Source organism: Calidris pugnax, unplaced genomic scaffold (genome assembly GCF_001431845.1).
Source record: "Calidris pugnax isolate Ruff unplaced genomic scaffold, ASM143184v1 scaffold18, whole genome shotgun sequence".
Taxonomy (NCBI): Eukaryota; Metazoa; Chordata; class Aves; order Charadriiformes; family Scolopacidae; genus Calidris; species Calidris pugnax.
In genome coordinates, this window is record NW_015090812.1 from 14095291 (window position 1) to 14108251 (window position 12961).

Sequence of the window (12961 nt, forward strand, 5' to 3'; positions counted from 1 at the left end):
CCAGCCAAAAAAATAATATGTCAGTGCGGTGCAGCGCTGCCTGGGGAGCGGTTTCGGAGATGCTTGTGAAACGGTGCACGCGTGTCACACAGTCCCGGCGGAGCCGGGATATTAATCCCGCCGCGGAGGAAGGGTGTCCCCCCTCTCCAACCCCCCCCGGTAGCTCCCCCCGACCCCCGGTGGCTGCGCGGGGCGGCGGGAGGTGCCCTGCCCCAGCCCGGGGTGGCGGTGGGGCGAGGGGACCTTCCGCAGGCAGTGCTGGTGCCGTTGTCGTCGGCTGTCACCTCAGGTGAACCACGAAGTGATTTGAGGAATGCGTTGAGTTACTCGGTCAGTGGTGCAGGGAGAAGCATCTTTTCCATTACTTTGTTGCCGTTTTCTTGGTGTTTTACTTGCTGCTAGCTGTATGAGAACGGGTCTCTCTTTTTTTTTTTCTCTTTTCTTTAACAGCATTATTAATTGCTGTCCTCTATTTTTGTGAAGTTTTAGCTGAAGAGCGGGATTTCCCTATTCTGTACTTCCCCAAGCTCTGTGACATTTCACTGGCATCCATTAATGCTACAGCAGGAACATCTAGAGTCCTTGGTCAGTTCTTTGGTGGTCTCTGAAATAGAAATAGCTTATTTGAGAACAGAAAGAAAAGGCTCCAGTCATTTCTGGATGTTCCGTGGAGTGGTGGAAAAAGCTGTGTGGTGAAAGTACTCCAGCATGCTGCGAGGAGGGAAACAAACCAGATTTTCTCCCATGTCCTTCGTATGCTCCTTTCATTTTCAGAACTCTGTATATACCATACCTATAGAAGAAGCTGTGCAAGTGCAGGAAGGGTGATCTTAAGGGTAAAATACAGATTTAGGCCTCAGGAGTTTGGTGCTCATTTACTAACTCTGCTTACCAGCTTTGTGTATGAGATGGGTGTAAGTCACTATGTGCTTATCTGTATTCCGCATTCCCCATTGGTAAAACAAGGCTATGGATTTCAGAACCTCACTAGGGATAAGATCATACATCTGTTTGGGTCCTCTGTACAGCAGGATGTCTAAAGACATAATAAGCTCTGATGATATCTAGCTATATATTGTAGGTCAATCTCTATCTGTATGAATGTATAGTTTGATCTAAATTTAATTAGTTTCAAAAAGGATTAAATGTAACATTACCTTCCTTGATTTTAAGGCATGAAATATTTTTTGTGTTTCAAGTGCAGGTCAACTTTTCCTAGTTCTTTAGCCATTATCAGCTTTGCCAGGCTTCTGAGAAACAGGTTTTGACAGCACCTTCGCTCTTAGGTGGAAACATGGTTGTGTCCCTTTAGAATGCTTGTTTCTGTTACGTTATGTTGCTCTTTTCATACTATCAATAATTAAACACAGCTTTTTTCCCCCCTATTGATCAGTTGCTGAAGTAAAAGAAACCTCTATCCTCCCGATGCTAACTGTTGACATGGAAAACAAGGAAAATGGCTCTCTGGATGTCAAAAAGTAAGTGAATCCATAGTGTTCAGTTTATATAAACAGCACGTGGATTGTAGTTTTAATGCGTTTGGCAATGGTGGGCACTTCCGTCTCTGCTCATTTCAAACCTTCCCCATCAATTATTTTTATTGTATTCCAGCTTCTAAATAGAAGAGTCTTGGGCGCTGAATTGATTAAAAATGATACGTGGGAGGACTGTATAGCAATGGAGAGATGTAAAAGCTAGTAACTTAAGTTAGGGGTATACCTTTCTCTGTTGATTTTTTCCTCTCAGCCAGAAAATAAAGCAAGGGGTAGCACTGTAACCAATCCTCTGCCTCTGCTCACCTCTCTGCTAGGGGCTGTTGCAGAACTGGTGCCTGATGGAGAGAAGTGTCTTCAGTGGAAGCCTCACTGTCTCATTCAGAGAGACATACACCCCTCTTTGCTGACTGCCCACCTGTCTAGATCTGAGAAGTAGCAGTGGCATGTGTCTTTGGTGTCAGTTCTCTTTTGGAAGAGATACTTTAAGCTATTTACTGGAGAAGCCCTAAACTGCTGTGTTTTTACTTCAGGCTTAGGGTGGGAATAAGATGGTGTGCACTGCTTTACAATTTTCTTTAGTAGATTGCAGGCTAAGGCAAAGGGGCTGTTTTGGAGGCTTTTCCATATCCTCAAAGGTCAGCGATTCTTAGATTAGGACTAGCAATTCTTAGATTAGGACTAGCAATTCTGAATGAAGTTGTGATCTGAGAAGTGGAGATCAGTGTGGAGAAATTTGGCCTTGCTGCTGTAGGGTTGTAGAAGCTGTGCTACGACAGATATATACATATATATATATATTAAAAAAACAAACAAACAAACCAAATTTAGACACAAAGAAATGTACTAGAGAGAGTTTGTAGTCTGGCCTCTCAAACTGCAACACTTCTTCAAAGCTCCACTTTATTCTTCTCCTTCAGTTCTCTTTTCTGTAAGCCTTCTAAGAAAATTTGACAATGCTTAGACTCCCAGGCACTAGGGTAATATAAATAAAGCTAATGGTCACTTCAGAATGCTGATAAGACACCTGATTATGACACAGCATCAAAAGATCTAATGGCAGCCATTAAGATCAGCATGCTCCCCCTTCACTTGAGACGCTGGTTACACCACAACAACATAAAATGCATTTTTCTAATCAGTGACTATGAATAGATTATATCGAGTACATCCCTCAGAAGCCACCTTCAGTTGGCAGTCCTGCTTCTACAATGAGGACTCGGTGGTGGGAGGAGAAGGGAGGCAGTCAAAGCAAGGACAGTTTACATTTAGCCATTTTCCCCTGAGGCTTAGGCGATAAAGGCTCAACTACTAATTGTGAAAGTGGCTTTTTTAATCTGATGGGGATTGTAATTAAACTGATCACGAGCTGTGGTTTCTAAAGGAATGTATGCAGCATGTATGTGCTTGTATCTACAAAGGAAGTATTTGGCACTTTCTTGAAGGGGTTATAAATAGCTTGTATAAAATCTGTTTTTTTCACTGTCTTTCAGGCCTTGCTGCTTCTGCCACATGGTGGCAATAAAGGCCTAGGGACAGTGGTGAAAAGCAGACAAGCCTAATCTTTGTTCGTTATCAGTGCATCTAGCATCTCATTACAAAGCCTAAAATGCCAGTCCTCTTAAGATTTTACAGCATCCAGGGTGTCTGGCATAAACTAGTGTATGGCTAAGCCATGGCTGTTATATATTCCCTTTTCTTGTCTATATAGAATAGAGCCATGTGCAACAGCAGGGCAAGGAGGAGGCTGTTAAAGTCTAGGAGCCAAATGAGCATCTGCGTGGATAGATGGGTTAAAATCCAGGGTGCCTTTGAGCCTTCTGCAGCTGTAGCTGTGGAAATTGGCTCCACTTGAGGTCCAGCATGATACTATGCCTTGAGGCAGGAATTTGCAATTATTTCCCGTCATTAGTTAATGACTAAAGGAGAGCCCCTGAAGTCATTGCAGTTGAGCCCAGGATGGGGCTGGACCAAGCTGTAGTTCCCAAGCTGTAGAAGAAGAGCTACACGAAGACCTAATGCACCTGGGCTGAAATACAAAATTGTGGGAAAGAGGGTTTGGGACCATATTTAGCTTGAAATCAAAATGTTTGGGGAAGTAAGCAAAATACAGTTAGAAGGTATTTTTACAGATTGAATCTTTTATTTGCTGTTTAGGAATAATTAAATTAAATATCTTTTAGGATTTATTGTGGTGTTTTTTAAAATATTGGGATTTTGTTTGTTTATTTTAAGTAGAAGATAAGTCATTGGAAGTGATAGTGTATGTCTTAGGGAAAACCCAAAGATATAAATATAATTCTTCAAATGCTGCTTTTACAGCACATTGTGTGTAGGTTTTGTGTGGTGCTTTTCATATTTTACTTCTTAAGCATCAGAATGTGCACAACACCAAAAATCTTAATTGAAAGGCATTCTTTGATTAAAAAAAAAAAAAGAGGCAGCTTTGATAAGGCTAGATAGTCTCATTTTCAATTTTGCTGAGTGTTGCCTTTCTACGTAATCACAATCAGTAAAGCAATTCATAAAGTAAGTCATTACTTGATGAGCAAAAGTAAGAAACTGGCCCTTTGTTCATTACTCTGAGATATGTGTATATTTCGTGTGATAAGTGAAAGAAACTGCATTTAGAAGACCAAGTGCAGGCTGCAGTGTGATATTGAGGCTGCAGTGTGAGTCTCTAGGGCCAGAACCTTGTCGCTGTATTGAAGGGTACATTCAAAGAGTTAGGGGAGAAGCAAAAATCATTGCGTTTACGAGTCCTCCTTCGCAGGGCTCAGCTAGTTGCAGAAACTGGGATGCTGTTAGAAACAGTGATGGGAGGCACTATATGTGATTCTGCTTGCTTCTCTTTGTGGCTCTTGATTTGCTCAGTTATTTTTCTGAAAGGTATGCAAGTCCAGGCAAGACAGAGGTGGTGTGACAGTTGGAAAAGAAAAACTTGAAGGACAGAATAAAAATGCTGTCAGGAGAATATAATCTGTGTTTCATTTCCAGCTGGTGCTGTTGAAAATCAGTCCTGCCTCTAAGCTTCACGACCTGAAATAGCCAGGATTCTGACATCTGCCCTGATCTATGCATTTTTTTGATTTTTCTTCATTAGCATTATGCTTAAGCATGCAGAAGAGTGGAAATGTAGGCATGAACTTTAGGCATGAACTTTGGGACTTTCAGTTGGAGAAATATGTTAAAGAATTTCTTTTGATGTCTTGCTCTTCATCCTCCTAAATTGGTATAGAAAAGCAATCAAGCACACTGTGTCTTTTTTAACCTTTGTCTATCTGCAAATAACAGTAATCTGAGATAGGATGATGGCAGGTTGAGGTTAGGAAATGCAGGATAAGGATTTTAATATGAATGACTGGTTGTTTTTGCTACTGTGGAAAGCAATTGCCGGAGGTCCATCAGAGAAGGAATTAATTCTGATTGTGTTTAACAGATGTTTTCTCAGATTCATAGCTATTTCAAAAGTACATAGATCTTTCCAAAGATGAGTCCAAAAACAATCTTGGGACATTTTCTATATTGAGCAATTAGTGCAATCATTGGTGCCTCTCTTCCTTAGTAGTTTTTGTTTTTTTTTTTTTCCAAGGTAGAGACGGTTTCCGGTAGTACCACGAGGAAGCACAGTCTCATCTGGGAAAGGAATAGTCCACATACTTCAATTCTTTATAAGTACTTGGTAGCTGAAAACAAGCTGTAGTCTTGAAAGACAGGGATTTGGTACCTCAGTCATGGTAGTCTTTGTTCTTCAGCTGCAAAAGCAGCACGCTTGGCAGGGAAAGATCCTGACTGATTACCTTTGGTGATATAAAGATTCATATACTTTCTTCTTTTTTGAAGAGAGAGGTACCTCAGTTGTCCCCAGCATCACGTCTTTGAATGGGAAGAGAACAGGAGTGACTATTCTGTATCAGGGCAGGGGGGTGTGTATGTGTGTGTGTGTGTCAAAAGATACTGTGTCTGGAGGAACAAGGAAGGAGGGGGATCTACATGGGGTGTGCACAAAGCAGCAGCAGCAGACACTCTGCACACATTTAGTGATTACTTGTCTGGATTTGCACTTTGCAGTTCAGTAGAGAACGGGAGACCTCCGGATCCTGCTGACTGGGCTGTTATCGATGTTGTGAATTATTTCAGAACAGCTGGATTTGAAGAACAAGCCAATGCTTTTCAAGAACAGGTAAATCTGTTAGGAAACACCTTTTGACTGCCACCAGTTTCTCACATTGCACCTTTTTGCCATGGACCTGGTTACGTATTTTTAAATGGGAGTAAAAATCCCACATTAATGGGGGGATTTAAGTCTGTTATTGGGTGAAAATCCATGCGACTATGATCTTCGAGTAATAATATTGTGCTACAAGGTGTTGATAATGGGTTGGAGTTTGTTTAAAAGTAATCTGAAAGGTGAGGAATCTAAACTAACTTTCTGGCTTGGACTCAGTCTCCCTCTACAACCCACTCAGTTTCACTCTTTTCTTATTTAAAACATGAGTGGTAGTTCCCTTCTTCCTCAGTGTATTGTGCAAATACAGTAATGAGTAATTATAAAATCCAGGGCTCCCAACAAGCCAGTTGCTTTTGAAGACCTAGGGTGAAAAAGGGGCTGCTGTGTTGCATTGAGCTTGGCAGGGCAAGTGAAGAGGGAAAGGACAAGTTGGCAATAAAGGGGAAGAATCTGTCTAGGCAGAGGAGCAGCATGCTTGTAGGACTCAGTCTGAGAAAGAGGTTGGGTCTTGTAACTGCTGATGCTAATGGATGACTTCTTTGGTAGATTTGATCAGCAAAGACCTTAACAGTCCTGTGGTCCCTTGTAACTTGGCTGTCAGCACACTGGTAAGGGCTGTTAGCGGGGTGGGATGGGGAAGCTGCCTTACTTGGCCTACAGCCCACCTGTTCCATAGAGAAGGAACTTACATCTCCAGATTGTCAGTTCAGCACCTTCCCCAGTAAGTCTATAGGTTTCCATGTGACTACCAGGAAATTAGTTACCAACACTAGTATTTAGTTATCAGAATAGATGGCTTGCCCTTCCAAGGCACTGAGCTAGTGCAAGTTATTGGCAGCGTTGCAGGGAAACTGTACATCTAATGTGAAATAACGTTACTGTTGGTCAAGTTAATCTTGCTGACCTTCTGCACCTGGGCAGTGAAATCCCATCTGATTATAATTGATGAGTATAATAAAAGTATCTAAATTTAGCTCTTTGTTCTTGGGGGTGAAAAGCCTGGTGTTGGGTAGTTCTCTGGCAGGGTGCAGAGAGAGGCTCTTTCTGCAGCTGCTACTAATTTTTCAGAATTTGAAGATGGGTAAACAGGCAAAAAAATCAAGTGTATCCATTCCTTAATACCAGCATCCGTGTCTCCTCAACAGCCCTGGAAACGTGGCTTAAAAAAACCCACACAGGCAAAGTAATTGCAGCCTCTGGGGTTTTTTTCCTTATACTGACAGATACCTCTGACTTTCATCAAATATCTTAACCTCTCTGTACCTCAGCTGGCTTGTCAATAACACTGCAGTAATTACTACTGATCTTGCAGCAGCAAGGTGAGGCTAACTCACGAGTTTTGGCAAAGCAATTTGCAACAGCCTGATGGAAAGCAGCATAGAAGTAGAGTGTAAAGGTTTTATTAGTATTCTGCAGCGAGGGCAAGTGGCTTCAGAGGCGGAGAGCTGAAGTAAGCTGCTTTTTAGCAATGTGTTGCCAGAGCTCTGCTAGGGTAGCCATGGGCAGGAATGTGGCTGTGATTCCACTGCCAACTTCACTTTATGCCAAAGCCTTGGAGAGAGGGGCTGACAGCTGCCACCAGGATGCGGCCAGGAGGTGTGGGATGGACACTCACAGCAGAAGTCATTTCCACTTCCTGCCTCCTCCATTCCATGAGCAGCACAAGGAGCAGCAAGCGTCTGGTTCTCCATGCCAGCTCTGCAAGCCCATTCCTTGTCTGCACCAGGAACAGCCCTGGGAGCAATCCCTAACCTCTTACCAGTGGTGATCTGTTTTCTCTACACTGTTTGCTAGCCACAAAGCTTAACTCTGTGTACTTATGGGATTTGTTACCAGGATCTCCCAGGCCTTCCAGGTATTGCAGTGCCATCAGGTGCACGTTGAACCTTTAGCCATCTGTCTACAGTCACCAGGCAGCTGAAGCTCTGGCCATCTCTGGTTTTCTCTGCCGTTTTTAGTGTAGCTTGCATGGGCCCTAGAAACCTAAGTTCATTTGATCTGTTACTGCCCTGAATATGTATTTGAAGGGGAATGAGGTTGTAAATGGTAAAGGAAAGTATTCAGTTTCACTTAAAACACTGGGAAATTGTTTTCCACTGAACTTCTTCAGTAGGGGTAGCACAATGATTTCCTTGCAAAACATCCACAGTCCAGAGTGTAATCATGGGATCTGTTATTACATTCAGCTCTCACACAGCAGTAACTGAGTCCACACTTTATTTTGATGAGCCTAAATACATCTGGACTCACCCAAAGCAAATGACTCAAGGAATTTTTAAGGCCTGTATTTTTCTTACAACATTTTAAGGAAAATGAGAAGACGTTTTAAGGACTGCAGAATGTTTTATTAAAACTGTATTGTAAGTGCTGCTAAGAAGTGATGATTGTATGATGATTATATGCTACTCCTCTTTGGAGTTCCATTGATGTCAGCAAGTCAAAAGAGCTCACTGATGAAAAGAGATTCAGTTGAAAGATGTTGCCCAATAAAAAAAAAACACTGTAACATCAGGAAGTGGGGGCATAGGATAACTAAAGAGAGAGGCAGAGATGCAAAGTGAGGGTGTTCTTGAAGATCTTCAAAGAATGGTCGCCTGCCAGTACGTGGCTGAGCTTTCTCTGGGAGCACAGGGGACTGTGGCTCACTCAAGGACTGAAGCTGTTTGCCACGTCTCGAGACCTGCTGGCAATATGCCTGACCTTCATTATTGCCCATGTGGCTTCTTAACCATCAGTATTGCAGTAGCCAGATAAGCCAAATTAACCCAATGGTAGTTTGTTGGCCTCACTGCAACGTCTTACCAGAAGGGAAACTGGAGTTTAATGCTACCTTGTGTCCACCGCTGCTTTCCAGCATGCTGGCTGCCATGCTTTTATGTCAGCTGCACTGTAAAATCTTAGAGTTCTCAGTCACTTGGAGAAAGAGCAGAAAGAGTGCTGGGAGGACTTGAAGCTCAACTGGTCCTCTGGTTATTTGCTGAAGACAATCTGCTATTGCTGCTGAGGTCATCCTGGCACAGTGGGGAATTACTATTAACTCCAGTTGTGCAGAGGGGTGCTTCTACACATGATGTTGAAGAGGCATGGTGAAAGCTGGCATTAGTTGCGTCCTGAAAAAAAAAAACAAACCCAAAACAGAAAATGGATAAGTAGCAGAGAAGAAATTCAGAGACGTCGCTGAAGCGTACAAAATCTTACCTGTTGCCAAATAATGGAATGACTATGACAAATCTACAGAAGCGGGTTTGTGGAAAACTAAAAACAGAAGAGGTGAAGCTTACAATACACACAAAGATATAATAAAACTAGAATTCTGAATACATAATCACTCATTTCTACCTAGCTATGTTTAGAGAATCAGTTTACTATTCAACAAAAGCCCTAGCAGTTCCCAACATTGCTAGCATCCCTGGGGAACTGTGTGGAAGAAGAGGAAGGGAAAGGAACAGATGCTTTTTTCCTATTCTTTGAGTCTCTCCTGCTCCAGGTAAAGGATTTACTTCATTTGGATCCTACCAAGCTGGAGGCTGTTCTTCCTCCATAGCATCGTTGAAGGCAATTTTAGATCGGTCATAGCAAAGAGCAAAGTACTCAGTGGTGTCAAAATGCCCACAGAAAGAGTTGTGACGAATGCAAAAGAGAGGATAGAAACTGGTTTTAATCATTAACATTCTCAACAGAAATCGGAAAGACACCTGCTATAATTGGGTAAAAGAATATTGGAAACTTCTTTTATTTTAGAAATACTGTTACATTGCAAGCCTCTGAGCGATTAGCAGTCATATCATTTGGGGAGATTTTAAAGAAATTCCACTTTCAGCTGATCCTTGACTATGTTGTGGTTTGTGTTTGTATTTATAAACTTTATCAAATCATAAGAGAGATCTGTCTTGACAAATTCATGCTGAACTCTAATATAAGTCTTCCTCTTTTCATGTTGAGTTGTAATCAAGGATGGGATCTCTGACATTTCCAAGACAACAATTAGTATTTCTAAGGAAGGTGCTGCAGTGGGATAAATTAATGTGTGTTGTTTATAATATTTATAAAAATACAAAATTTTGGTAATATTTTATCATGGAAAACAACAATATATGCAAGCATTTGAACTACTTGTTGACTGTTGATAACAAATTCAACATTTAATAGTTTTTTTTTTAATTGAAAGTAAAAAAGAATGCAACAGCAGAGTGAAGTCTGGTGCAGAAGAACACCATAAGGCTATATGCTTCTTTGGGCTATGATGACCTTTAGAGGTCTGACTGTGTTGTGAGACACCAGTCAATGCATTGTTGTGTAGCTGTAGCTCCTGTTTCCTGAGTAGTGCAATGTGATTGAACTGTAGGAATGTGTAAGAAAAGGATGGCTCCATGTCTGAAATGGAGATGGCGGTTGAGAGATGTGGATTCTTTCTCTTCCATTTTAACCTTTGAAATATCATTTACAAGTAGTTTTCAAACATACGACAAGGTTTTGAGGTGGAAAAAGTGCCAAGGCCTACAGGTTTTCTAATCTCAATAGATCAGAAAGCCAAATTTTCAGAGAAAAGAAAAATCAAACCACAACATATCTGTGATTTAAAAGAGGGACTTTTAAGCAGGAACAAGTAGGAGGTTTTGAGACTTAAGCTGGAAGTTGCTGCTCTTCGCCTCTTTCATTGTAGGTGGAGGAAAAGAAGTTCCCTCAGAGTGTTGAGCTCCACAGGCCCGTCTAAAACTTCTGATTGCAGGAGTCTTTTTTTTTTTTTTTTTTTTTTTTTTTTTTCTTTTCTTCTCCCTACAGGACGCATGGGAAGATTGGCCTTTTAAGAAGGCAACTGAAGTTATTAGCAGATACTGACTAGTTCAAACTTGCATATCGCTGTCAATGGTAATTCTTCTGAAATGCACTTCATAAACCTCCTTCTTAAGACTATCCTTCCCTTAATGGCTGATAATTAGGCATCTGTACATGTACCTATTAATTTGAAACAGATTTACAAGGAGGGAGTTTTGAAATAAGGCTCATTTGGGTTTTGTGTTTGGCTAAATAATCTTTATGTCTTAGGACAGGTGAGCACTTGAAAAGCAGACAGCAGAATTTAGCAGCTACGAACATAGTTTCTGGAAAATAAAGGCTACTATTTCTTTTCCCATGGATGCTCTGTAGTAGTCTTCCATTTGTTGCATGACTGTTCTCATCTGTTAGATCATACATTTGTGTTTATCAACTCTTTATCAATTCTTCTTATAGGAAATTGATGGCAAATCATTACTGTTGATGACAAGGAATGATGTACTGACTGGACTTTCATTAAAACTGGGGCCTGCGCTGAAAATCTATGAATATCACGTAAAACCTCTACAGACACAACATCTAAAGAACAGCTCTTTATAGTGAATTGTCTAATTGGGGTCATGTTGTGCCTCAAACAATTGCAAAAATAAGCAATTTGGTTTCATGTGATGGAACTTTGTAAAGAGAGAATATATCTATTAAGAATATAAACCAAATTACATTATATATCCTATTGGATAGAGTTGGCAATATACTATATACTGAGTCTGAATTGAGAGAGGTAGTGTGTATTTTTTAAATAGTACATAATGATTTTCTCTTTTAGGAAGTGTCAATGAGCATGTTGAGATAGCTACATCACTGTACCCAGAACAAAAGGGAGCTATGTCATTCTCATTTTTGAGCCAGACATGTTCTTGATTTCATGACTTAAAATACCAAAAAAAACCCAAAACCTCCACCCAAATGAAGTTTATGTGCATCTTTGGGAGAGAGAAACCAATTCAAGTAGGTTTTGGTTTACACTAAAGACCTACTAAAATTATTGCTACTTATAATTTTAGGATGGGACTGATACTTGCCAACTCACCCTTTTTTGCAGAGGGTCCTATTTTGACCTTATTAAGGTTTACTCATGATATGCTGCAATGTTTAAAGCTACAACTAACATAACCCCTTCGATAGCAGAAGGTGTTGCTGACAGGTGAAACTGGGTTGTGTATTTTTTGCTGTATTTTAAATTTTCAGCTTGTTTTCACCTGTTTTTAATAGTAGTCCTGTGTAAAGTACAGTTGTTTTTTTAAAAGTTTGTGTTGCTTTGCAAAGCAAAAAAAGCTTCATTTTATTCCTTTTTTTAATTTATAACTTGTTTTCTAATATTATGCAGAAATTTGTAAAAAGAGTAAAATTCTGCACATTTTTAATATTGTCTGTCGTTGGTGTTGTAATGGTTGATTTTTTTTTAATGCTTTACTTAATGGTTTGAATACTTGTTTTAAAAACTGAAAGAAGCTGTCTCGTCACCATACATCTCTGTTAAAAGAGAGTCTTGTTCAATCTGTTTGTACCAGTTCCCTATTTGATAGGTTGCTTGCTATATCCCAATAAAGCATTGCTTATGTTTGGATTCAGTTTATTTGACAAATCTTTTACTTCCTGTGTTTCTTTGTTGTGGTATATTGGAGCTCCTATTTTTCCCCATTTTTCCATTAAAAAGGTACCAAAACCTACTTAATATTCTACGTTCTTGCGATTGCTTTTAACATCACCTACCAAGATATTAAAAGATTTGATTATTTTTGCTTTTTCTTACCTAGTGTATATCCCACTGAAGGAGAAGCCCTGGCCACAGTACACCAGTAACACCTGTGCTTCTCTTATCCCTTCCTGGAGCTGTCAGTGGCACAGAGGCACCGCGCTGGCCCAGGACAGCAGGGTGATTTACCCCAGAACAGCAGGGTGATTTACCCCAGAATGCCTGGGAGAGAGCCCACACGTGGTGCTAAGCACTCTCTGGGCTCACCACCTTCTCTGGCCCAGCGCCTGGGAGAGAGCCCACACTCTCTGCTCTCTCTGCTAAGCGCTCTCTGGGCTCACCACCTTCTCTGGCCCAGAGAGCTTTGTGATGACCCCTGGCATTGGGATGTGGGGTTGCATCTGTGGGGGCTGAGCAGAGGAACCAGGGAAATAGGCAATAAGCAGGAGAGTGTAGTGAAAGTGGAAATGGTGAGGGGCTACAGCTGAGAAGGGAGAAGGTAAGAGTGTGGTGCTTTCCATCAAGTGGGGACAGGATTCAGGCAGAGGAGGGAGAAGCTCCCATGTAATCTCCTACCTAGTTGGTGGCCCTGCCTTTACTTGTGATTTGGCCAACTGCGAGGTGGCTGTTGATGCTGCAGTGCTAGGAGAGTTGCTGGTGGTTTCTGGTGGTGAGATTTGAGAAGGGATAAAGCCACGTTAATAG

At 41.2% G+C, this 12961-nt stretch overlaps 1 protein-coding gene across 2 annotated transcripts in view; it reads left to right on the forward strand.

The window, feature by feature from the left end:
- Positions 1–12235, forward strand: part of SAMD13 (sterile alpha motif domain containing 13) — a 14467-nt gene extending 2232 nt beyond the window's left edge. For both annotated transcript variants that reach the window (XM_014939027.1, XM_014939028.1), the window contains exons 2-4: positions 1394–1478; positions 5565–5676; positions 10957–12235. In XM_014939027.1, coding sequence (XP_014794513.1) covers positions 1394–1478; positions 5565–5676; positions 10957–11100 — 341 coding nt within the window. In that variant the 3' untranslated portion in view covers positions 11101–12235. The remainder of the gene's footprint in view (positions 1–1393; positions 1479–5564; positions 5677–10956) is intronic.
- The last annotated feature ends 726 nt before the right edge of the window (positions 12236–12961 follow it).